General features: G+C 41.4%; 2 protein-coding genes across 4 annotated transcripts in view; one reads left to right on the top strand and one right to left on the bottom strand.

Moving 5' to 3' along the window:
* The window catches only part of SEC24A (SEC24 homolog A, COPII coat complex component), a 33945-nt gene extending 27828 nt beyond the window's left edge, over positions 1-6117 (bottom strand). For both annotated transcript variants that reach the window (XM_083487973.1, XM_083487974.1), the window contains exon 1: positions 5855-6117. In XM_083487973.1, coding sequence (XP_083344099.1) covers positions 5855-5936 — 82 coding nt within the window. In that variant the 5' untranslated portion in view covers positions 5937-6117. The remainder of the gene's footprint in view (positions 1-5854) is intronic.
* A 4382-nt stretch (positions 6118-10499) lies between these two features.
* Positions 10500-25843, top strand: part of SAR1B (secretion associated Ras related GTPase 1B) — a 34857-nt gene continuing 19513 nt past the window's right edge. Inside the window, exons 1-3 of one of the 2 annotated variants that reach the window (XM_083488258.1) lie at positions 11300-11398; positions 11581-11950; positions 24412-24487. In XM_083488258.1, the coding sequence (XP_083344384.1) occupies positions 24430-24487 (58 nt within the window). In that variant the 5' untranslated portion in view covers positions 11300-11398; positions 11581-11950; positions 24412-24429. Of the gene's footprint in view, positions 11951-24411; positions 24488-25843 lie in introns of both variants that reach the window. The other variant, XR_014522219.1, reaches the window with a different exon arrangement.

The raw sequence follows: 25843 nt of genomic DNA, 5'->3' as shown, positions 1-25843 counted from the left end.
TACAATTCTACCCCAAGTATTACTTCACTTCAGAGAAAATACTCATGGAGAGCTGGGGTGCCTAGAATAGTTCTTAAAAACTTTTCTGAAAAAATTCAGTATCAGAAAACCCATCATTCTCTCAAATTGTAGCTGAAGACCAGAGGCATAATTTGGACAATAATCTTTAATAAAGGGCAATCTGCCAAAACAGTTTCCTCAGAAATTTTGGGCATGGATTTTAATTTTTCATTTTTAGATAGCTTATCTTGAAACAGATGTTTATTTGTTCAGTTTCATGGCTGGTGCACAAATATAAGTTTAGTTTCATCATCAGTAATGTTCAGCAAAATACAATCTGTTTCTGAAACATCAACTCGTTTTTTTAAAAAGAAAATGCTAAGATCCATGAGAAATAAGTTCCACATCTTCTATTTTACCACTACTGCGCCCTGGGTCTCTGTGATGGTGAGAGTCGAAAAATGGGTGTGAGGGACCTAGTTTTAGATAGGTAACAGAGTAAATAACTACCAGTAATTACAACAAGTGATAATCTGACCAGTACAGAGTAATTTTGACAGAGCTTTCCCCCAAGGGTACAGACATTTTGACCAGCCATCATTCAGAAGGCTGGCAGTGTCTCTAAAATACATTTTGCTGAGGTTTCATGGGCCTCTGAATCTTAATGTGACTGCAGGGCCAAGTCTGCCTCCTTTCATGGGAAGGACTGGAATCAAAGGTCCACAATGTCATTGCTACAAAGCATGTTCGTTATTCTGGCAGGAACTCTTCTCATCCTCTGGAGAAGGAAAGGGGCTTGGGAAAATCTTGACAAACATCATGCCCTCTCTCTCCACCCCCTCCCCAATGCTTACCTCAGTAAAAGCTCTGCTCAACAGTAGTGGGCAGATTTTTGTGTATAATATGAACAAGTACAAATCAAATCTATATTGTGGAATAAAGATATTAAATAATACCTACCACACAGCATACTTTTTACGGGGAAAATCATTCCCCATGCATACAAATGCCCTAGCCATTAAAATAATCAGCCAATAAAAAGTAGCCAATAAAATTTTTAAGGTGTGTGTTCTATGTATAGTGTAACTGCCAAACATAAGTAGCCTAAGATACTCTTTCATATTTGATTTTCAGTTTCAAGATGACAACTCATCAATTCAGTCAATTCTCCAACTGATCTGTACTTCCTGTTTTTCAGAAAGCAGCAAGATCCCACAATTTCGAACAGTCAAGTGAGCTCTCATTGATTTCTGATTCCTCAAGCCAGATTTCATGAAGATCAGTAAATTTAGGAATGCGCTTTCCCTTCCCATCCCCAGCTAATATCCTGCAGTTGTTCCAGGACAGGACTGTAAGGGAACTGCAATCCACATAATTTTGAAAAGTAATCAAATGACACAGAGTATGTAAAGTTGCCATAAGACAAAATTACCTGTGGAAGGACCAAACTTATGTGTGCTATGAACAGGGGTATACCAGAATAGAAATGCATCTGTATACATTTCAAAGCTGGAGTTCAAAGCTGAATTCTGCTCTGCCATTCTTTAGAGCTTGCCACTCTTCTATTATATACAAGTCTTGTAAGCATTCTTTGTTAAGAAGATCTGAATCAAGCCAGATGCTTTCTGGAGAATATCCAGATATCCTTGTAATACTTAGGGTAAGCGATCAGGCAGTTTTTTAAAATGATTTTGTTTAATATTTGTATGTCATTTCCCCAGCATCTAACTTGAGCTCAAAGTGGCTCACAGGAGAAATAAAAATACTTCCCAATACAAAACAAATATACAGTCAACACTTGGTTCCCGAATGCCTCCTCTTTGGAACATATTGGCTCCCAAACGCCAAAAACTTGGAAGTGAATGCTCTGGTATTCGAATGTTTTTTTGGAAATTGAACATCTGGCGTGGCTTCCGCTTGAATGCAAAAAGCTCTTGCAACCAATCGGAAGCTGGGCCTCGGTTGTGAAACATTTCGGAAGCTGAAGGGTCTTCCAGAATGGATTACGTTCGTCAACTGAGGTTTGACTGTACCGCAAAATTATAATAAATAAAATAAATGAATCAAAACAATACTAGACAGCAAAATTACAAAATTCAAATCAAGATAAACAGGATTGGTATCAGTATAAGGCAGTTATGGGGAACTGGGCATCCATCATGATGGATCCCCAATCCACCCCCCCCCCCGCAGGGTAACTTTGACAGGTGAGAGACACCACCTGCCTGTCATAACATAAGGCTACAGATGGGAAGCACACCTTCAAAGGGGTTTGCTATAACCGTTCCTCCAAACTGCATTTCCCCCTCTGCATGCATCTGCAGAAGTATCAGTGCACCATTTGGAAGAAGTGGTCTGAATTCAAAGCTTGCTCCAAACAGATAAAGCTAGTCCCCCTCAACTACACTATTTTGGTCAAAGAACTCCCTAGTACAGCCAGTCGGAATGGGACTCCCTGCCAGTAGCTATCAGTTGGCACTGGCAGGGAGACCACTTCCAAAAGAATGATCAGGACCTCAGCCCTCATTTGTTCCTTTGTAGCCAAATCCATACCTGCCTCACACCTGATACCACTAATTGCATGAGATGTGAGGCACGTGGGTGTGTTTTGTGGATAAAGGCCTCAAAAACCAAATTGGGACTAATGCCAGGCTTAATTAGGCCCACAGGCTGGAGGTTTCCCACTGCTAGAGTATGTTGTCCCAGGAGTCATGAGAATAAATGAGAACAGCCAAAGTAAGAACATCAAGAGATGCAAAGTATCAAGGGTAAGTCCAATGAGAATTCTCTGGGAATGAAATGAATCACTAGAGTATAAAGGATGTGGAGGAATAAATACGTGTGTCATGTAAGGCTGGAACAGGCACGTTTTGCTGGAATCTCAGGTCTGCTCAGAAGCTCACAAACTGGAAGACCTGGAAAGTTCTACATCTACATTCATCCTTACACACAGTCTTTGGATTTTTGGGTCCTATTCAGACTATTAAACATGGCCTTCCAAACAGCAAACCACAACATCAGCTCACACAATGACTAGGGCTATTCTGCTGGCCTTGCACAGTGGTGGTATGGGTGTTAAAGGGATGTGGGCCAGTGGTATGCCTGACATGTGTAAAGGATGGATATTTATTTACTCTGCCAAAAAGTTCCTTTAAGATGTTGTTGTTGTTTAGTCGTTTAGTCTTGTCCAACTCTTCGTGACCCCATGGACCAGAGCACACCAGGCATTCCTGTCTTCCGCTGCCTCCCGCAGTTTGGTCAAACTCATGTTAGTAGCTTTGAGAACACTGTCCAACCATCTCGTCCTCTGTTGTCCCCTTCTCCTTGTGCCCTCAATCTTTCCCAACATCATGGTCTTTTCCAGAGAGTCTTCTCATCTTATGAGGTGACCAAACCAATTCCTAATTCCACAAGAAAAGAACACTCCCATTATTGGGAAGCATCACACTAGCCTGATATTTTGCTCCTTTCCCTCACATATTCCAGTGGCCTCAGGGCCTCTCTAGGCATAACTAGAAACCTTGGTTTTCTGCTAAACAAATCTCCTCCAATTATGCATATAAATAAATAAATGAAGGGCCGGAGGAGCTTGTTAATATTTCCCATTATGTCTGATCCAGGCCACTGGTTTCCCTGTTTCAGCTTGTTCTAAACTTACTTCTTCTTTACTCCATCTATACTTACATATAATTAAATTCATTTGTTCAGAACTGTGCATTTTTAACAGCAGCACTTTTTAAGCAACCTACTCTCTGCTTGTAGATTGTTCTATTTAGAGTACAAGTTGTTCAGAAGAAGGGCTGTCTTTATGCTATATGAGCCATTCATGATGTTGGCAAAACACAAGCCACATTCATGTATCCAAACTTTACTTAGAATCTCTTATGAGACAAATAATTAAATGATGATTTTATAAAACAACAATCTTTTACAGCTAGCCATTTCAACTGCAGATATTCAAGTATAAATGTGCAGCTATTTAAGCGTAGGAGCTGTACTTTAGGGGGGGGGGGCAATAAAGATCCTCCCACCACCACATAAACATAGTGCCACATAGGCAAACCAAGTTCAAAATGGTGACTGAGGCCTCAAGGATATTTCAGCTAAGTGAAGATATTCCAAAATGCCACACTGAATCTGTAACCTTATTTCCTCATTTGATTCCAAAACAAGAAATGTTGCTTTTTAAGGTGCTACACAGATTTCAGGTACTGTTTAGAAATATGATCAAGAGTGAGCAACTTGATTTTATGTGAACTTAATGTGCAGCACTCTGCTGCTACATAGAGGCAGCATTGGGACATATAGGCAGCGTTGTCCCAGAGCATTATATGCCATGGTTTACAAAACTCTATACATGACACGTCCCAGCAATAATTCCTTGGTTTGATGTTTGCTAGCAAACCAGGATGACTGACATTAAGTTAGAGTTTCCCAGTTGGTATGTAATGGGAACTCTGGCTTAATAGAAGACAGAATGTTTTTGCTATAGCTAGCATGCAACAGGAAGAGGAGGGATAGGGAAGAACCTACTTCCATGGTGCTTGTCTATGGTTCATAAGCCATGGCTTATGAAACTGTAGATATTCCAAATGTTGCCACCAGCCACAGAATTTTATTCCAAATAATGAAGTTCTGCGGTCATTCCCATAAATCCTGAAACTGGGGTGCATAAGAATAGCCTGCTGGATCAGGCCAATGACCCATCTAGTTTAGCATCCTGTTCTCACAGTGATTGCCTGTGAGAACCCAGCAAACAGGATTTAAGCACAAGAGCACTCTCCCCTCCCAATTTAAAGATATATAGCAAATGCATATTATCAGCCCCATCCAACCGCATAAATGCACAGTGGACCAGATCTAAAGGTTACAAATTGTGTTGCTTAACCCAGAAACATCTGTAGGTGTACCTGTGGGTGAAGGGGCATAGTTCAGACATGTATCCACCCAGCCTCACATTATAGTTATGTTCCACAATAAAAGACTTGAGCAATCAGTCAGATAAAAGAGATTCAGTGTTATACTTTGTATCCAAATACTCACACCAGCAGTTCTTGGTCATGATCCACCTAGATTCTTTGTAGCAGATGAAGAACACAAACTAAAGCTACTACCACACTGCATGCAGCCCTCCTCACGTCAAGCCCTTCATTCTTACAAAAAACTGTGGGGCGGCTATTCCGAAGAAGCAACTTATCATTGATCATGTGATTGTGAAATCGAGAAACTACCTTTAAAAGGTTACATGAGCAGCTGGCTTGTACAGAGCAGTCACTCGACACTTTCTCCTTTTGTTCTGCATTAGGGTACGTGAATATTCCGGCAAGGAACGTTTCGCTCTTAAGGGTGCCACCAGGGCTCCGAACCCACGCCATTCACAAGCCTCCTAGCAGGAAAACACTAAGGTCTGCCATGAAGCCAAAACCGGATATCAAATCAAGCCTGAACAATAATAAGAAGAGTGCTACTGCTCAAAGCACTTCCCCATTAGTCACTCGCTAATAGAGAAGCCGCGACTGCGACTTAAGGAGCCGGTCAGGAAACGGAGCCTTAAAGGTCTGGGTCAGGGTTAGGAAGTAGAAACCCTACCAGGCTCCCAAAGCCGTGTGAGTCGTCTAGCAGCAAGGCGGGCTAACAAACGAGAAGGAAAACCCAGCGCTCCTCATTAGACACATATAAGCAAACACGCACACCCCTCCCTGCCTTTGCTGGTGGCGCTCACTCGCCCCGCGCCCCGTCCCAAGGGCCCTTCCAGGCACAAGACGGGCGTCAGCGCCGGCATGTTGGGGTCCTCCGCGCAGTCCGTGCGCTGCCCCCACCCGACCCCACCCGGACACGGCCGGGCCTCACTCACCGTTGCTGTACGGCTGCTGCTGCTGCGGCTGCCCAGCTCCGTTCTGGCTGCTGTAGGCGGCTGGTCTCCCCGGCTGGGCCATGGTGGCGGCGGCGGCGGCGGCGGCGGCAGGAGGGTCGTCGGTGCGCGGGCTCCCGTGACTGCGCGCCCGGCCCCAGCGCCAAGCCCAGAGTGGGAGGGCGGGGAGGCGCTCACCCTCCTCACACCGGAAGGGACCGGACGCAGCCGCGCAAGCGCACTCCGTACACGTGGCACTTCCGGGGACAGAGTGAGCGAGAGGGGTCGTGGGCGGGGCTTATGGCTGAAGAGCAGCGGCCTGGGAGAGATGGAGGCGGGGGTGCTTAAAGGGGCAGGACAGCGAGCGCGCTGCCCCGGACTTTTGCTTGTTGTTCTATTCAACCTCGGCCCTCCAGATGTTTTTGGCCTACAACTCCCATGATCCCTAGCCAGCAGGCCCAGTGGTCAGGGATGATGGGAATTGTAGTCTCAAAAAACATCTGGAGAGCCGAGGTTGAGGAAGCTTGTCTATTCTGTATCAGTTCGTTGCAACCGAGCTCGCCAGTGTCTATTTTCAATGCAAGACCTGACCCACAGTAATTCTGCGCGACGAACAAATATTAGGGTATCTCTGAGGGTGTGCAGAGTGAGCTTTCTTCGCCGTCGAATAACCACCACTAGCCAGACCCAGCGTGTTTGGGCTTGGGCCGTGGGCGGGGCGGGGGTGTTCTTGTTGCTGCTTGTTTTATAGACACTGGTGTTTGAATGTACTGTATTTCTTTTAGATAGTTATCTAAATGTTGAGGGTATGGTTGCTTATGAGTTATTTTGCATTCTGCAGGCAAAACGGTCACTTCCAAATCATTCTACATTATCTTTTAAGAAACCTTTAGATCGTGTGGAAATAACTACTTACTCCCTGTTACATACACTATATTATTTTGGGAGTGCAGGCTTTGGGACTTGCCTGGTATAAGTTGATATAAGTTGAAATGTTCATTATACAGAATCGTCAATGAGTTAAAAGTTATTTTCTCCCCTCCAGTGAGCTGAAACAAAGTTGAAAACTTTTTTCAGGCCACTCCTCATATAGTGGCACCAACATGACAGTGATAGGTTCCCCCATCAGCCAGAGGATTCAGGTTTTCAGATATAAGGGCACTCCACCACATTCTGCATTTTTTTTGCAGAAAAATAAATAAATATAAACAAGCATGTCAAAAGTGCTATCAAGTGGCTTTTATTTTCATTATATTTAAAAAGGAAACCAAGATACTACACATCTGTGGTCTTTTTTTAACCAATTGATTAATCATATCATTTGTTGAAAGAATTCAACCACTATGATGTATTTAAACATGTGCCTCAATCTAGTATTTCTATTATAAATTAACATAAATCATTATAATAGTTTCAGGTAGGTAGCCGTGTTGGTCTGACGCAGTCGAGATATGTATATATATATATATATATATATATATATATATATACAGTAGCACCTTAAGAGACCAACTAAGTTTGTTCTTGGTACGTATAAGATTTTGTGTGCATACACACTTCTTCAGATACCTAGTAGTGTTAATGCATTAGTTCCTTCCTCAGAGTCATGGCATTACACAGAAAAGTATAAAAGCTTTTTATGTCTTCATCAAATAATGACTGCCACCCATTATCTTCTTGTAAAGTAATGTCAGCCTTCACTTCTACAATGATGTGAATTCTCCACTCTCTTCTAATATATGTATCAATAGAAGTATAATAAGCATGGTGCTAAGTCTGATTATTTTCCTGTCTGGGAAATACTTTTTCAGGGAGGGTGGTTTCTAGTAATATTTTGTTTTCTGGAGAAAGTACAGTGGTAGGGAACCTCTGCATCAGCAGGATTTGACTTGGAAGACCATTTTCACACCAACCTGCTCTACATCTCAATTGTGGGCTCAAAACAATTTTGCAGGCTCTGCTAATCAAATGTGTTTGCCAAATCCCTATAATAATTGTGGTTTGATTTAAATGCAATAGATACATTTGTGCTGCGTTTCCCTCCTAGAAACAACTGTTAGCAGTTGGGAGGATGACAGTCCATGGACTCTACAGAATTCCAGCCCAGCCTCCTTTTTATAGATATATGGAATGGAATGTAAATGCCCATGTTCTGCATCTGCCATCCAAATTGTGATTTAAGCCAGTTTGAAGGTAAGCATATACAGTGGACGCTCGGGTTGCAAATGTGACCCGTGTGGGATGCACGTTTGCAACCTGCAACGTTCGCAACCCGCAGCCGTGCGCCTGCACACACGAGTTGTGATTCAGCGCTTCTGCGCATGTGCAAAGCACGATTTAGCGTTTCTGCGCATGCGCAACCCCCAAAACCTGGAAGCAACCCGTTTTGGTACTTCCAGGTTTCAGCGGGTCCGTAACCTGAAAAAAACACAACCTGAAGCGTCTGTAACCCGAGGTATGACTGTACATATGTATTGCTACACACTACCCCAATCTCTGAGTGGTGCAAGATTCCAGGGGTTTCTAGGTGCTTACCCAGGGTTCATGTTTCATTCAGGAAATGAGGGTTGGCAGAGGCTGTAGTGTCTTTATGATATATGGTTTATTTACACATATATACAACCTGGGACTACAATGGAAAGGTTCTCATCATCACACTCCAAGAGGATCTAGCTTCCTCCATAGCTGCAGCCTTGGATTCAAACAGAAATCCAACATGCTCTCAAACATGGCTCTGACCCTCTCTCCAACTTGCTGCATTTTACAGACTGCAACATTGCTGCAAAAACCCAATCCTAAAGTCACCTCTAAAACTCTACCTCAAAACGCTCCTTTGTCTTCCAAACTAAATCTGGGTTGAGGAACGGACCCCTCCCATTTTCTGACTGGCAAAAAGTGCCCTCTGTCTGGCTTTCCTAATGGCCCATTACCTTCCCTTTGTCTTTGGTTAATGGCTAATCTCCCAGGAGATTTCCTGAAAATAGAAAGCTAGTTTGGCCAGTATTTTAACTTTGCTAAATTTTGTGTCTGGCAACCAAATTTAACACCCCAAACACTGATTAAATTCTAACACCTATCAGACCCAAGAATTTAGGGGAATCTTGTACCCACAATTCATAACACTATTATTACAAAGACAGTAGCAAATAATGACTGTTAGTGCACACTAGAGGCAAAAACATTCCTCTTCTTCCAGGCCTTTTGCTAATAAAACAGTCTATGGCCTTTTAAACTCTGGGGGTTGGTTTTTTATTGTTGCTACTGTTATGTTTGTGGTTTTAATATTTAAAACAGCCCAGTGATCCTCAGATGAAGGGTAAATAAATAAATAAAATAAAAGTAGCTCGCTGGTAGGCTTGAATTTATGCAGTTCTTGTGTCATTTTTTATTTTTTATTTTTAGATTAAACTCTGTCACAAGAAGTAAATTCTCAGCTTCAGAGAGTCCCAATACATCCCTTACCTGGGTGGGGATGGAAAGGGTGGGGTTGGAAAATAGGTTTTACAAGGTAATACCAAAAGGCAAGGAACACATCCCGCAAGCAGAGAACTGTGATACTATCAAAATGAAATCAACAAGATTCATTCTGGCTTTTACTGTACACCAAAAAGCGTCCTTAGCAAGTGACTTGTGAAAGAAGATGTTTCCATGATGCAATCTTTCTATCGTGGAGGAAGGCCACAATCATTTTTTGTGTTTAATGGAGGGAGTGTTTAATGACGCGAGAAGAACATGGTTGGTAGATTCCTATGACCGATATCCTGACAATGTTTCTGATGAACGTGGCACATTGGCATGTTGAATTTTCTACAGATGGGCCGTTCCCCTGACACAAGGCCACACTGACTAAGCTTTATCCCTATCCCATTAATTAGTCAAGTCTTATTTACCTTGTATTTTCAGTTTTTTTTCTGAAAGGGGAGAAATCAAGCATGAAACTCCAAACCACATTAATTTTACTTATAATTGCCCTGAACAATACAAATGTTACCTAACCCTTTTAAATATTTGCCTAGTAAAGCATTTTCTAATCACAGAACTATTTTACTTTCTAAAATTATTTGGAATGATATTAGTAGAATGATATTTTAGTGCACTCCATTCTTGGCCCCAGTTACAAAGTTACATGTAAAGATGCCAACCGCTTGAGTTATTTAATACTTGAGTACAGAAGACATTTGTTGATCAAATACTGAAAACTTAAACTATGCAACAGCTGAAAGTTAAGGAAATATTATACAATGGGAAGAATCAAGGTAATCAGGCATTCTTTTTCTCATGCTGCAAACAATACTTTGCAAAATAAGCCTACCAGATTATTTACCAAGACTTCCTGAATGCAGCATTTCAGTGCCCAGATTATTATCTTTACATCCAGCTAATATACCATGTTTACAAAGAAGAACCTAGCAATCGGACCTTACTTATATTCACATCCTAACCACAATTCAGCACACAGTTAAGATGATCTAATGAAATCAGTGAGCTTAAGGCTATGATCCTTTGCAGAGTTGCTAACAATCCCTTTGCACCCTGGAAATCTACCTAATTTGATGTTTGACTGAAGTGTCCCAGGGTGTAAGATTAGCATTCTAAAAAACAATACATGACCAAAAACAGATATATAATTATATAATGCTAGCAAAATGCTTAACATTTCAACAAGTGAGTCACTTCGAGGAAACGCTTGCATATTAAAGGGTAGCAGGGCACCCCACTTCACCAACTACCTCGCCCCAATGTTGCCTGTTATCAGGTAGCATCCCAACAGAGCTAAATGCCCAATGGCCTCTACCCTCTGCTTTTTTCCCTTCTTCCCATCTCTCCCCGCCCCGCCCCCCATCTCCAAATGATTGCTTCATGTACCCTGGCAACAACATGCACCCTTCGAGCCTGTTCCTTCAGTCCAGAGGATCTGAATGAGGAAGGGCTATTGTGTCTGAGCTTTTCAAGTTCTCTGCTCCCTACTGAAAGTCCCATTCTGAGGGCAGCTGAAGCCAGATCATAACAGTGTGAGGCAAAGGGATTCCTACTTCCCACACACCCTGGCAACAAACATACAAACACATGTGGCAATATCAAAGTCCTTATTGCATAGCATCTGGGGTGGAGGAGATCCTCAAAGGGAAAGGCACAGACTGTGTGGGACTGCAAACCAGCCATCATCATTGGTTATTTTCTGTACTGCTTTTTGGTCATAGCCCCCAAAGTGATGAACTGATTACTACAAACAAAATATAGCAAAACTACAGTAAATACAAAAGCACAATGCAATAAATATAAAATAAGATAAGATAGCAACAACCCAGACATACTAGCAGGGCTCTTGTGAGTTACAGTGGCTTGACAGACCCCAGGGTAGCAGGAACACTTTCACCTGCTGCATAACTATTACCTGGGAGTAAACGTAATTTAATTCAACAGGACTTACTTCTGAGTAGACATGGTTAGGCTTGCGCTGCAAAGAACTCAGCGCAAGGCCTAGTGATCTCTAGGACCACCAGATCTAGTAATATCTCTCATTTTTCAAGTGTTGCTCTTGGCCCCGTGGTAAATATTTGGGGGGGGGGCTTGGAACCCTAAAACACCCAACTATAATAAAAGGGTGAGGAAATAAGGAGTGGGTGCAGCCTGCCTAACAAAGGATCTGAAGGAGTAACCGCGGATTTGGGTTGAAGCCGCAGCCCTCTTTTCTCCAGCGAGACCCCCCTCCCATAAATACTCTTGAGGGGAAAGGACCCTCTTTCCGAATAGACCCCTTGAAAGCAGCTATAGGGCGATGGTGGCGGTTGTTTTCTGAACGAGAAGCGTCTGGAACAGGAGCAGCCTTCGTTGGGGGGCGGGATGCTCGAGGGGGACCCAGCCAGAGGCAAAACGCCCCACCGACCGTCCCCGATCATCCACAGCAGAAGTAGGAGGCGGCGGTTCAACTACCGGCGGCGGCGGCTGCCGTAATCCGAGGGGACCCGGAAGGAAGGAGCCGGCGAGGGGCGGAGCGGAGGAGAGGAGAAGAGCCGAGCGGAGCGGCCTCGGGCTCCTGTGTTGGTGCCGGACGGAGCTGAAGACGGACTGGCCCGGATCCCAGGCTCTCGGTAGCGGGTGAGTGTCGCTTGGCGGCGGGGCTGCCGGCCGGGAGGGAAGGTGGTTGGCCAGGGACTAGCTCCCCTTTCTCTCGCCGCCTCTGGCCTGTCCTCCCCACAGAGCCCCGCGACGACTCTCCGGCCCCATAACCCCTCTCTGCCCGGTCTGTCCTGCTAGCCATATGCTCCCACCTTACCTCTGCTGCCCCCCACCCTGTGCCCAGTCCTCTCTTGCCCGACCCCTTGGCTCTGCTTGTGCCCTTAGTGCTGTCTCTGATATTTGTTTGCCCCTTCCCGCAAAAGATCCCTTCTGTCGCCCCACTGATTGTTTCCCCTTCCCACTAAAATAATAACAATAATAAGCTCGTGCTGTTTCTTCCCCTCTCCTTTTGTCACTTGCCCCCAATACCCCCGCACCCTCCCTGTCTCTCGATTGCCTGCCCCCCTCTTTATTTCTTTATGTTCTTCCCTGTTTTGTTTATGATGGTGGTTTTATTTATTTATTTTAAAATAGATGTTGGTGGCTCCGTAGTTCATTAGTGCTGTCATGCATTTTGCCTAAGTAAAGGACACTTGCAATTTAGAAAGGAAACCAAGTATTATTAGATGCCTTGCCCAGTTGTCACATGATGAGTCAGTGCAGGGTGTACGAAGGGTGAAACTGGGTTGGTGATTTGACTAGTAGTAACCTTTGCTGCTGTCACATATCAAGTTGCCACTAATGAATCAGTGCTATAGCACACATAGTGAGCTAAAACATGTGTGGTGGTTTCTGTTTCTTTCACCCTTGACAACAGTTCTGTGAGGTTGGCCCTTGTCATTTCCATATACGGATGCGGAACTCATAGTGATTTGCCCAGGTAACCTCCCACATAAACATAAGTCGGGTCAAGCCAAGCGCACTACCTCTGGACCAAGCTGGCAAGCTGTGCCCATGGCCACACATATTCTCACTGAGGACATGATGTTCTCAGATAAGATGTCAGTTGGCAAATTCTTCCAGTTGATAATTATGAAACAAAAGGCTTAATACTGATACATTCTCAGTGGTGGGAAGCTCAGACGACACACCACTGGCTGTAAGGGAAGAACTTGGCTTAATTGAAAATTAGAAACTGCTGCCTTGGTGCTGGTGGGCTATTATAGTGTAGTATATATAGCAGGTTGGGAGAAGGAGAAAGCACACGCCATAATTTTTATAATAACCTTTTTTGTCCCATCAGCTGTTTTGTACAGAATTAAATGCATACATGAAGTGATAAATAGCCCATAAACTTACAGTTTGTTTAATATTTTGTCAGCTCTTCACTGCTGTTTCTGGGGCGTCTGAAGTCACTTAGAGTAGGAGTGATGAACCTTTGGCTTTCCAGATACTACTGTATTAGACTCCAGCTCCCATCAGCCCCAGCCAGTATGATCAATCGTCAGGAATGATGGGAGGAATGATCTAGCACCATCTGGAGTATCACTGGTTCCTGCAGCTCTACCCTAGAAGCAAATCAAGAGTATTGTTGGATAGCAATCCTAACACTACTTGCACCAGGAAGGAAATCCCATTGAACTTTGTTTGCTTCTAGCAAATACAATTATAATTTAGCTATTAAGAAGTGCTTCCGTTTGCTTGTTTTCCTACAACTGGTATTAAAACATATTTCATTACTCAACCAGCTCATTAAAATGTTTTCATGCTTCTTATGTGGAAGTCAGGCTAGGAGGCTTTTACTGGGGACTGTGTTCCTTTGTTAAAAATAATAGGTATGGATATTAAGGTTGTTTAATACAAATTAGTTCCCCCTGAACATGCTTTAACTATGTAGTGTTTGTAATCAGGATTTTCGAGACTCACCCTCCTACTTTTAAATTTGTTTATCAATGAAGTAGGAATGCAGATATCACATTAGTGGGCCTGATGTTTGGTGGCAGGAATTTTAGGTGAATTAATTTAGAACAAATGAGTGAAAATTTATGTATGTGTCAGAAGTTCAAAAAATGAATTGTACCAGAAGGCAAACTGAAAAATATTATTCACTGATATAAAGCTTCATATATTTCTAATATTTAATGTGAAAAAGAAGGCAGGCATTGTGTTACATTGGTAGAAAGTTACAAAGTCTTCAAAGATTAACAACAGCAAAATAGTATACAAGAAAGAGGTCTGTATTTAAAGAAAACATCAATTACTTGTAGAATGTAATGCATACCAAATCAATATGCTAGTATTTAAATGGACTCTGGAGTGCACTAAACATTAACCACGCGTCTATTTAAAATTGTAAGTCCTGCTGTGGAAATCTGTAAGAAGTTGTTTCTTACTAAGAAGTAATTTTGCAATCTTAGTCATATGTAGGTCACTGTAGGTCAGGCATGGAAGTTTCACTTTGATTTCCTAACATTTAAGAATCTGATGACATATGCCAGTGTAGATTATTTTGCATTACTAACTCTACCTTTTTTGGGTGGAAGGAGCATTAGGTGAAATGGAATGAATCAATAAAAAATGAAATTCATTCAAGGTAAATTGAAACAGTATTGAATTACTTTTAGTTGATCACTATTACCACCTCATTATATAATGAATACAGAAGTGCCACCATCTCTCTGATGGTGAATCTAATTGGCATTAAAATCATTGTGTTTAATCTGTTATACATATATACCACTACAAAGTGCTATGAAGCGGACTAGCTTTTTAAGAATGTGTAAAAAATAAGTGTTTGCATGGCATGACCTATGTACTTGCTTAGCTTTAGTAGTAGTGCAACTTCAATAAAGGTTGCTGCTTACATGTTGAAAGGTAGGAATGCAGTTGTGTTAAAAGGTTGAGACAGAGATGATAGAGACGCAAGGCAGCCAAACAATTGCAACACCACTCCCAAGGTGTCCTTATACTTCTGATTACTCAAAACTAATCAGTGAATGACAGGGGTTGGATTACTAAATGATTGCCTTGAGCCTTCTGGTATGTTTCTTCCAAATCATCCAGCATTGGCCATGGTCTGAAAGTGACAAAACACATTGAGTGCCATACATAGAAAACTAACACACAAACACACACCTCTACTAGCCCAGCCATATGTTCTTACAAAAGGTCACATACAGTACATAATAGTTATAAAATATTACTTGAAATGTATATTATATGCAACAGTTATTGTGACTCATATTACGCCACAATGTGCAACTTACATACTGTAAATATGTTGTCATATGTGTCATTTAAATCCCTTCTTAGGACTGTCATAATTCCTTCCCTGAAAATTTAATAATTATTGGGCCTATAATTTGTACCATGTAGGGCATCTTATGGAGGTTTTGTAAGAAGCGTACAATCTGAAAGACAGGTCGGATGAGGAGTGGAAATATGTTACTGCTTTCAAGAGAGAGACAATATATTTAATAGTTGGATAACCTTTTAGGTTAATTATTAGTAAGTTCAAACTAGGTGTGGTTTGGAAAAGTGTAGAATTGATGTTGCTACTAGAATCCCACCCCATTTCTTGAAGCATATAGGGGCTTCTATCTTCTCCTCAGATATATCCCCCTCACACAAAAATACCTCAGGAGCTGAAGATACCTTGCCTTGCCATAGGGAGCCGTACAACCCTGTAAAGGTTGAAAACAGGCTTGAACACAAAGTGTATATGAAGTTTTCAGGTAATTTAAAATAAGCCACAAGCACAGGAAATACTTCCCCTATGGAAAATGTGGTTATCCTGAAAGAAAGTGCAGAAGCAGAAATAGTCGCTGAAGTATTGGTGTCAGCTGGCAACTTTGTTGTTAAGTTTGAGGCAGGGAAATTGAAATGAAAATTTGTTGGCCAAATGATGCCAGATTATATTCATCAATATGAAATAAGCATCTTAAAAAGGGGATTTCTGTGACCTTTCCCCCCCCTGCAAATGATGATAAATGTTGGGTTGAAAAGAAACAAATAATGACATTACAGTTTCCCACATGGACTTGATGCTGACCTACAACTTGTCAATGCATAATTAAATGTCATATACATAGGCTCTTGCTTTGGAGGCATTTATTTGTAAGTGTCTGTCATTGAATTGTAACAAGTTATAGTGGTCACAGATCATTTGACAGAAAACCATTTTTCCACAGTTCCCAAGAAACATCAGCATATGTTTGACTCTTGTCCATGAAACAATAGCTTTTTACATATATTGCTGCAGATGGATTTCTTTTTTTGATTGGTTTTTTTTTTAAGACAATAACATTATTGAAGTTATAGGTAAATTCTTAAGGTTGCAAGATTGTCATGTTGGTCACATCTTTTTTTAAAAACAAGAAAAAGGAAGTATTTAAATTAAACATACTTCTTGATTTTGTTTTGGAGGGAAGATCAATAAAGTTACCACACAAATAGCTTAATGTTAATTGGAGTTCAAATAATAGTAGCTAAAACATAAATGTTATGTACATAAGCTTCCAGGTGTTATATTGGTCACTATGGAATTACCCTTCAATAATAGAGTGGCAGTTTTCAAACCGTGTTCACAAAACTTTGGAATTCCATAAAAGCTTGGTAGCTCCACAATGATAGGATTATTAGTGGTGGGTGAGCTGTCTGATAGACAGTTTGTGTGTCATCATTAGTATTGCCTTGCAATGTGCAGCTGTGAAAGGGTTGAGGTGTGTGTTCTAGGAAGGCCTGTCAGCACATATGGGGCAATGACTAGGTCGAAACATTAACACACAAGGATTCAATGGAAGATGAGCAGAGATTCTGTGAACAGCAATATGAAATGGGATCACTGAAGGTCTGAGAAATTTGAACCTCAATGGTATAGATCACTATGACTATGTTCATTCATAGGACACACACACACACACACACACACACACACACACACACACACACGGTGCAGATGGAATAGTTAGAGCTCACTGTTTGTTTATAGCTCCATCAATGCACAAAAGTAATTTGCAAGGTATGAGTGGCATGGGCCCTGTCCCATGGAGCGTACAATCTAAAAGTTGATACAGAGGACAGGGAGGGAAACAGAAGTGGTGTAAACAAGATGTACATGATATAATTTCATTACTTGAGCACAGTCAATTTCTTAACTATAGTTAAGAGACTGGGTGTGAGCCATTGCAGGCTGGGTGTCATATACCTCCCCCTGCCCCCAGTTCTTCTGTTCTGGTGCGTGAATTGTCATTGCTCATACCCTGTCAGCCTGAAGCCTACCCAAATCTCCATTAGCACTAATTGCAGTTAACGTTTACCAGGATTTCATTTTACTTGGCATTTGAAACTTAACCGGTTATTGGGACATCAAAGATTGGTAAGCAGTATTCAGTTACAGAAATTACATAAAGATGCTTAGCATAGCTTGTAGAATTAGAAGCCTGCAGGTTCAGGTCAGCTTCTGTTTTTCAAATAAAAGGTGCTACCTCACCCTTTGGTAGCTCTCAAATAATGCATGACTATCTAATAGGTTTCACTACATTGTACTGTAACCAGATAGCCATAGAAAAAAGGCTTACATAAATCACAGTTTTGATTTATATGGAAATATTTCATCTGGAAACTTTCTTGTTCTCCAAGGTAATTGGATACTACTTAGCTTCCAGAGACCATAATATATTTCTGCTTTACTTACGATGGAGTTTACAGTGGAATAGAACTCAATCATCAATAGAAAATTAGTTGAAAATACAGGCAGTTCTTAGAATGCAAAGTTCAATAAAACTGCTGTGAGTCTTGCAGACTCACACAGTAGACTTTAAACTTTCATTTGCCAAGCTGTTTCTAGAAGATTGAATTTCTACAATTCTAGGTGCACAAAGTACAATGGCTAAAGTGCAATCAGATTGTATGTTAACCCTTTCCATAATTTTTCTTAGAGGAGTTTTTACTTGATATTTCGAAACAAAGCTGTTGCTGTTATCTAGTGAATTCTCTTCTAGTTATTTATCATAATTTTGAGGGGGGGATTTCCAAAATAGTAAGTTATCATTTACTACATTTATAAAATAATTACCTTAGAATTGTCATTCTGTATTCTGGCTACGGGGAAGCTATGTTTAGCCTTGGAGAAAGCCACTGTTTCAAATATCCCTTTATTCTAGAATGGGAAAGGGGGAACCTGCTGCCCTCCAGATGTTTCTTGCATCGTCCTTGACCATTTGCTGTGGGGACTGGGGCTGCCCTCTTCTCAAGGACTAATATAAAGGCATTTAGAATGCATTTAAAAATGTATGCAAGATCCTGTCAGGTTAAAGTTGTTTAGATTTTAAAAAATGACTCTGCTTTCTGAATGTGGTAGCTAGGGAGCGAGGCAAAACCTTGGGTGCATATATGGTGGAGTGGAAGGAAAGTGTGCACATGTTTCCATGTCCTTGTGCAGACAGTGTAGAACAACTGTGAACTTCAAGGACCGCAGTGTAAGAAGAAGGCATTGGATAGAGTTATGTGGGCTACGCTTATGCAATGTTACTTTCTTGAATCTGCCCTCTCCCTGCCACCCCAGGCTAAGTGTGGGCAGCAGCAACAACAAACATTATACTCTTTGTGAAAGGACACCTATTCCTGGATCATTTCCCATAACATTTACTTGTCTCTTGCTATGTTCTTAATAGTCGTAGCAATAGGTATTCAGGCAGGAGTGTGCAAATCACATCAGTATCCTTAGCCTGCAGTGAGAGGTTTGAAATCAACCTTTCAAAAAAGCACTGCTGTATCTTGATTTATATCTGGCAAAGCCATAGCATTCTGAAATAAAGAACACCAGCTGTGTTTTGTGGGGTTTTGATACTCGATCTGACCTGTGCAAGCTTTATTGAAAAGAAGAGTTTTAACCACAAGAACCTTGGTCAGGCTGATCCATTTCTCTGGATAGCTCAAACATCACTGCGGAGGCCACATTGCACAAAACACATAGTAATAGACATTAGGATAGGACATTAGCAAATACAGTATTGGAATGTGCAATAGGTAATCAGCAGTGAAATGGGAGAAATAATGATTCCCTCCCTTACCCTTTGTTTACTTCTTGTGATGAGGTGTGGAAGATTCCTGACCCATTCCTCAACTTCTGCTAGAGGCCAGTGTTACAGTGCATGGAAGATGCAGTATCCAGACCTGGTTCAAATTCTTGCTTAACCTAGAGTGACTAGGATGAACAAATGGTAAAGCTGTGGTGGGGCTTTCCTTCTGTGCCGCTATCTCTGACACTCCTCATGCAGGAGATGCCATATGGGAACTTAGCATTTTTCCTCAAACAACTGCATATGTCTTTTATTTTGGTTAGGCTTGAATATGCCTCAGCATGAAAGACCCAAACAGGATTTTTATATAAAGATATCTGGTGACAAAATCCTTAATCGTGCATGCCAATAGTACTGCACTATTGCACTTTTATGGTTCTTTCTCCTCTTTTCCATGGTAGATATATTCAATTTCACTCTTGTAGATTGTTGTTGTTGTTGTTGTTGTTGTTGTTACTACTGCATCATTTCTATCCTGTCTGTCCTTCTGCAAGGAGCATAGGGCAGCAATTATAAAAGAACAAACTACCTTTAAGTATCAAGCTTCCCAGTAAGATATGTAATTTCCCATTTAGCAATAGAAATGTCCACTTTGGATGCTGGGTATCTTCTCTACTGTGCTCCCCCTCCATAGTTTGTTTCAATCCAATATATTAATTTCCTCTCTTATATAGCGTGTTGCATTTAAGTGTAACTTTAAATAAAATCTCCAGAGGCCTCTGTTTTGATTTACAAGATTGCTTAACCCAAAAGGATCCTTCCAGCTCAACTTCCTAAAGCCTAGTCATGTTATTTTCACCTCTGAAATATGAGCAGTTATTTTGCATCACACCCTGTGGACTGATTTGTATGTTACTTGAGTAGATAGTTTTTCTAAACCTCTTGGAAGCTTTTCCTGTTCGGTATTTTGTTCAAGCAATAAATAAATCAGATGACGTGTATGTACTGCTGTGTTTGCTTGTTCTTGACCTTTGCTTTTCAGTCATGTAAGTGTCAGTTTTAGACGCGCCGTTGTGTAATGTGGAGTTCATGTGATGAGCGTGTTCTGTCCTTAATGTTTTCTTTCTAATGCATCTTGTATCTAATCAGTTGTTGTATAGTTTAGCCTAGCCTTTTACAGCACAATCCCATGCAGTCTTACTTAGGAGTAAATCATATCAAAGTGGTACTTAGTTCTGAGTAAACATAGGATCAGGTTGTCAGTTTTTTCTAATAAGGGGAAGCACAGCATAGGTCCTAATATTAGTTTTTTCTTGTTACACTTCATGTGATAGATCTTTGCTTTTTATGTTAACAACAGAAGGTTCTGAGTTTTTTTATAATTAATAATAGTCTTCAGGAATCTAGGAAAAGCATAGGTCCTCACTCCTAATAACAGTGGCTATAGAACTGTTTGTGGGACGCGGGTGGCGCTGTGGGTAAAACCTCAGTGCCTAGGACTTGCTGATCGTAAGGTCGGCGGTTCGAATCCCTGCGGCGGGGTGAGCTCCCGTTGTTCGGTCCCAGCTCCTGCCCACCTAGCAGTTTGAAAACACCCTTAAGTGCAAGTAGATAAATAGGTACCACTTTATAGCGAGAAGGTAAACAGCGTTTCTGTGTGCTGCACTGGTGCTGGCTCACCAGTGCAGCTTCGTCACGCTGGCCATGTGACCCGGAAGTGTCTTCGGACGGCGCCGGCTCCCAGCCTCTTAAGTGAGATGAGCGCACAACCCTAGAGTCGGACACGACTGGCCCGTACGGGCAGGGGTACCTTTACCTTTAGCTATAGAACTGTTTTAGGTCTTGATCCACTGTTGAATTTTGCTGTGGCTACTTTGTATCATAATCGGTAAGACGTTATCCCAGACTTGTAAAGAGAAACTACCAGATCACCTATGGTGATTATTATTTTATTCCTGGTGAGCAGGGAGAGGAAGTGTTGTAAAACAGAATTTTTTTCTTATTCAGCCTTTCTATGTTTCCAGATAGCTAATATTAATGAGGTAAGTGGGATAATAATAAATTTGTGGCCAATGGCTATTGTGGATGTATTGCAAATCTGTGAGTGTATATATTTTCATGGGAGAGGCCAGTATATAGGCATTGCTGGGAGTGAAAGGACATGAGTGCCACCTTTGCAGTTTGTTTGTGGTAATTTAAAGTATTTCAGAAGTTCAGAGTATATTTGAGAGATGCAATGAGTTCTAGAGACTTTAATAAAATAAAGCAGCAAGTTGGAAACAGTTGTTTTTTCTCCTCTTTCAAATGTTTTTCATGCGTAATACTGAGCACTGCAGTTCTCAAAAGAGAAAATAAGGATCTAGTCCTTGCGTTCTGGATATAGTTTCTGGCTGCTTCAAAAAAACTATTGACCATCTATCTCCATGTTGCAACACCAGGTGATAGAAAGGTTTAAAGTTTCTCTTATGTGGCTTTCTCGCAGTTTCTATTGTCTTTTCACAAAATGGACATTGGAGCCTTCTCTGAGTCACTGAAGTTTTGATTACACTAGACTGCAGCCAAGGGACTCTGAACTCATATCACCTGACCCAATCCACACAGATGTTAGGAGTGAACATTTATAAAAAGTTGTAACCACAGATTCCTGTGCCATCAGGGAAACTGAACCCGATCAGTAATTATCCTGGTGGTGTTGCAATCTGTTTCTGAGCAGGCTATAAATGCAAACACTCAAGGAGCTGAAGACATGTTTAATTTTGATTGGAAGTAGGACAGTGCAGTGATAAGGAAATAAGAGTGCCAGGGTCACTTGGATCCATGTGTTTCCTTAGACACGACAGTGGTAATAGTGAACTGCTCCCCCAGCAACTGTTTTAATTGTGGTGCTTCTAGTTGGCATTCAGGGTGAAAGGATCTTTCAGGCCTGGCTGCACTCATACCAATTCATCGCTTAATGGCTGATGCAGATGCTTTGTGCAGTGTGTCTGGACCACGGTTTGCTATTGGTTCTGGAGTTCCAGAAACAAAGGGACACTTGCTGTACTTTTATGTTTCCTCCCAGTTTTACATTGAAACCCTATAGATATAAGCCCAGCCTGGTGCTTTCCACATGTGTTGGACAACTATTCCCAGAATGGCCAGTGGTCTGGCATGATGGGAGTAGAAGCCCAAAACATGAATGGCAGCAGGGAAGGGATGGATGGTATAACCCTAATACAAGTACACCAATCTCATGCAATCTAAACAATTAAGAGTTAAGACTGGAGGGAAGTGTTCACTGGCCAGTAGATAAGAATCTGTAAGTCCTGTAGGCTTCCTAGTTTGTAACTAATAAAACCGGCTCCTCCAAATGAGAGATATTATCTTGGTTTGCTCGAAGGATGTGTCCTTTGCTGAAGGCTGTTTAAGACTTAATTCCATACCATGATGTGCTCAGAATGTTGATTAGTTACTGTAACACACTTTTTGGGTGAATATTTTTGGCATGGAAAATGGGCTTTCAGGGTCTGTTAGGTGGTGAACCTATTTGCTGCCCCACTGATTCAAAACCATTTTGTGTGTTCTCTTTTTGAGGTCCCAGCCAGTCATGATTCATGTGGCCACTATGATGACACTGCAGCATGTAGATTTAATTAGTTGGTGATGTTACAGAAGGCAAACAAAGTCCTTAGCTTTGTCTTCACATGGAATGGAATGTGAATACTTTTGTGTCCTTCGGAGCTCCAGCAAAAAATGGCCAAAAAGAGTGCTCTTTTTCAGTTACAGATAGGTAGCCGTGTTGGTCTGCCATAGTCAAAATAAAAAAATTCCTTCCAGTATAGTATTGGTGTACCATATAGAAGGATCTGGCAACTTCTGTTTCAGTGTATCTGAAGAAGTGTGCATGCACACGAAAGCTCATACCTAGAACTAACTTAGTTGGTCTTTAAGGTGCTACTGGAAGGAATTTATTTATTTTGCTCTTTTTCAGAGTGTGTGAAAATTTTAATGATTTCCGCAATCCCCCCCCCCCGCAGTTATACTCAGCACTATTGGTTACTTTTCTGAGAACTTTCAGACAGCACATCAAGCTGCAATAGTAGAGTTTAATTTGAATAATATTGTGATGTCTTCTCTTGTGTTACCTGGCTGGCTGGAGAAGGTCACATTCCTTGCATTTTGAAATGGAGATGTCCCACCCAAAATTAGATGAAATTGATTATGCTATGCTGGGAGAACTACTTATAAACAAATGACCTGGTTTTCCTCTGGGTCTTTTACCTAGTTAAATAAACATGAATAGCCATGAATTTAAATTATGATTCACAAAAAGTACTTCCAAATTTTCATATGGAAGGGAGGAGTGTTAAACTCTAAGGCATTGTATTTCACCACTTTTATCAAAGTAAATGCTTATTTCGTAAAACATCAAAGAAGGGGTCAACAATCCCTTGGCAGAGATGATACCTCTTTATCTCCTCTGGATGTGATATTCCTTACCATTCATTGAAGTCTGGAACCGAACTAGATTTATGCTGTGCCACAATAACAGTTTGGGATGTAGAACCAATGCTAGTCTTAGAGTGAGATTAAAAAGTATAATTGGTTGTGTACATTTTAAGCAATGTTACCAATTGTGTAAGAAGATACATGCTTTTATTTGGAAAAAGATGAAACTGGCATTTCTGCGCTTTGGGTTCTACTCAATTCCCTGTTTGTGCCTTCTGGATTCTGTGATTTCTGAATCCAATCCTGTTCTCTCTCCATTGTTAATAATACAAGGGGGGAAGTGACTTCTGTGCATTAATGGAGCACTTCCACATTAGCAGACCTTGGAAACCCCACTAAATATGTGTGTATCTGGACTGTAGCCACACAGTCAATTCACTTTTATTTTTACATGATCCAATTATATTACAATAGCTGCTGTAGACTTGGATCCAAGTTATTTCAGATGAAGTCAAGGGGTTTCCACATACCCATTGAGTCTTTTGTGTAGCAGAGATGCTTGGCATACCACAAAACTTACTTCAAAATGCCTTTTGGAGATATCTTCTGATGAACAGATTTATGCTAGAAGAACTGTTCCCACAAGCACTCCAAGTTGCATTAGTCGCAGAAAGTCACAGAAGACTGCAGCTTTTCTTTCTACGTTGTACTGTTCTTGCAGGGAAAGGCTGTAGGTGAGCAGATTGTATGGGTCTCACATTCATGCATGCGCACACCTATTCCGAGTGCAAGGGATGGAGGACCTGAAAAATGACACTTCAAACCCTGTTGGACATGAAGAACTAGTTGTGCATTTCATTGGAATGTGGCCTTAATCTTTCTTTCTTTCTTTTTTAAAGCATCAAAACAGAAAGTTTGCCTCTCCAGAATAATTTTTAAGATTCCAATCCATCAGTATTTGTAGTTTCACAACTGAATAATAAAAGTGATTTATCTCTGGATATGTTATTTCTGTCAAGTACTCCACATTTCTCTACTCATTTTCAACGTTATTTCAGTAGAATGTTAATGCCATTTGATCTATGGGGCTTCTCTTTTGATTTCTTTCAGAACCTGCAAGATTTGGACATGTCCTTTATATTTGACTGGATTTACAGTGGTTTCAGTAGTGTACTACAGTTTTTAGGTAAGACAGCTACATATGGAATGGACACTTCTGATTACTGTATGATTATATCCATATATTCATGGATGGCTCTTTGATCCAGCAAAGGCTTTCATGAATGGAAGCAGGGGAGGTATTGGGTGGGTGGGGGTAGATTCTCCCTTTCTATTCAATTACCCATCTGTTTCAGAGACTTGTGGGACCCTCCAGTTTGGGGAGCAGAGAGAACTATGGAGGGGAGGGAAACCAGCAAAATATACCTCCCTCCATCTTGCCTTCAAAGAAACCCCTGCTGATCAGAGAGCTGTCTGTGGATGGAAGGGTGACCTTGGATACAATCAACTGTCATGATACTAATCTGTTAGCAGTCCACCTCACTAATGTTCCATTTCTGGTTTAATTTTTCCTTAGCCTATGCTGTACCGTGCAACCTATCTTTACTAGACAAATAAATTAACCTGCTTCTGGCAGTTACAGTGGAAGGGGAGCCACAGAAATACACAGCACTGTTATGACTCCATGTGCCATGTTCTTCTCCCTTGCTCTGCAAAACATGGGAAGCTGGAGTGGAAAGCAAAGTACTTTCAGTCGGCAATGTGAGAAAGGAAGCTGCTTGACAGCTGCCAAATTGGGCAGCATCCTTCTGAGAGCTGATTTTCTTTTCTGAAAGATGCCAACTGTGAAGCGTGTTGTGCTGTTAATAAAAACATAGGAACCTGCTTTATACAGAGTCGGACCATTGGTCCATGCAGTACAATCAAGTGACTAAGTACTATAATAGAATTGTAGAGTTGGAAGGGACCCCAACGGTCATCTTGTCCAATCCTCTACAATGCACTAGTTCAGGCTTCCTCAACCTCAGCCCTCCCAATGTTTTTTGGCCTACAACTCCCATGATTCCTAGCTAGCAGGACCAGTGGTCAGGGATGATGGGAATTGTAGTCTCAAAACATCTGGAGGGCCGAGGTTGAGGAAGCCTGCACTAGTTAATAATCACTATGGTCTGCTCATTACAGACTGACCACTGCCTCTATACCGCAAATATATACCTTGAATTGGGGATAGTAATAAAGCCTCAATTAAAAACTAAAATGTAGTAGCATTTTCAATTTGGTCTATAAAATGTTAAAGCGGCCTGTCGAAGCCTTAACAATGTACTTGTTCGCAAGTCTTCCTGAAGAGAGAACACACCTTTTCTAATTGATTGAAACTGCCACTGGTTATTGTAAAATGCTCTTATCCCTGCTGAATTGCCTGCACCCCTGATAGGCCTTCTGACTTTGTCCAGTTTGGCAGCAATAAAGGCACCTTTGTATCATAGTACGCTTAGCAGCAGCGAACTTTGTCCTTCAAATCATTATGAGCCGCAGTTTTGCT

The sequence above is a fragment of the Podarcis liolepis genome (genome assembly GCF_965112155.1).
Source record: "Podarcis liolepis genome assembly, chromosome: 2".
In the NCBI taxonomy this organism is placed as follows: Eukaryota; Metazoa; Chordata; class Lepidosauria; order Squamata; family Lacertidae; genus Podarcis; species Podarcis liolepis.
This window is presented reverse-complemented; position numbering and strand designations above follow the sequence as displayed.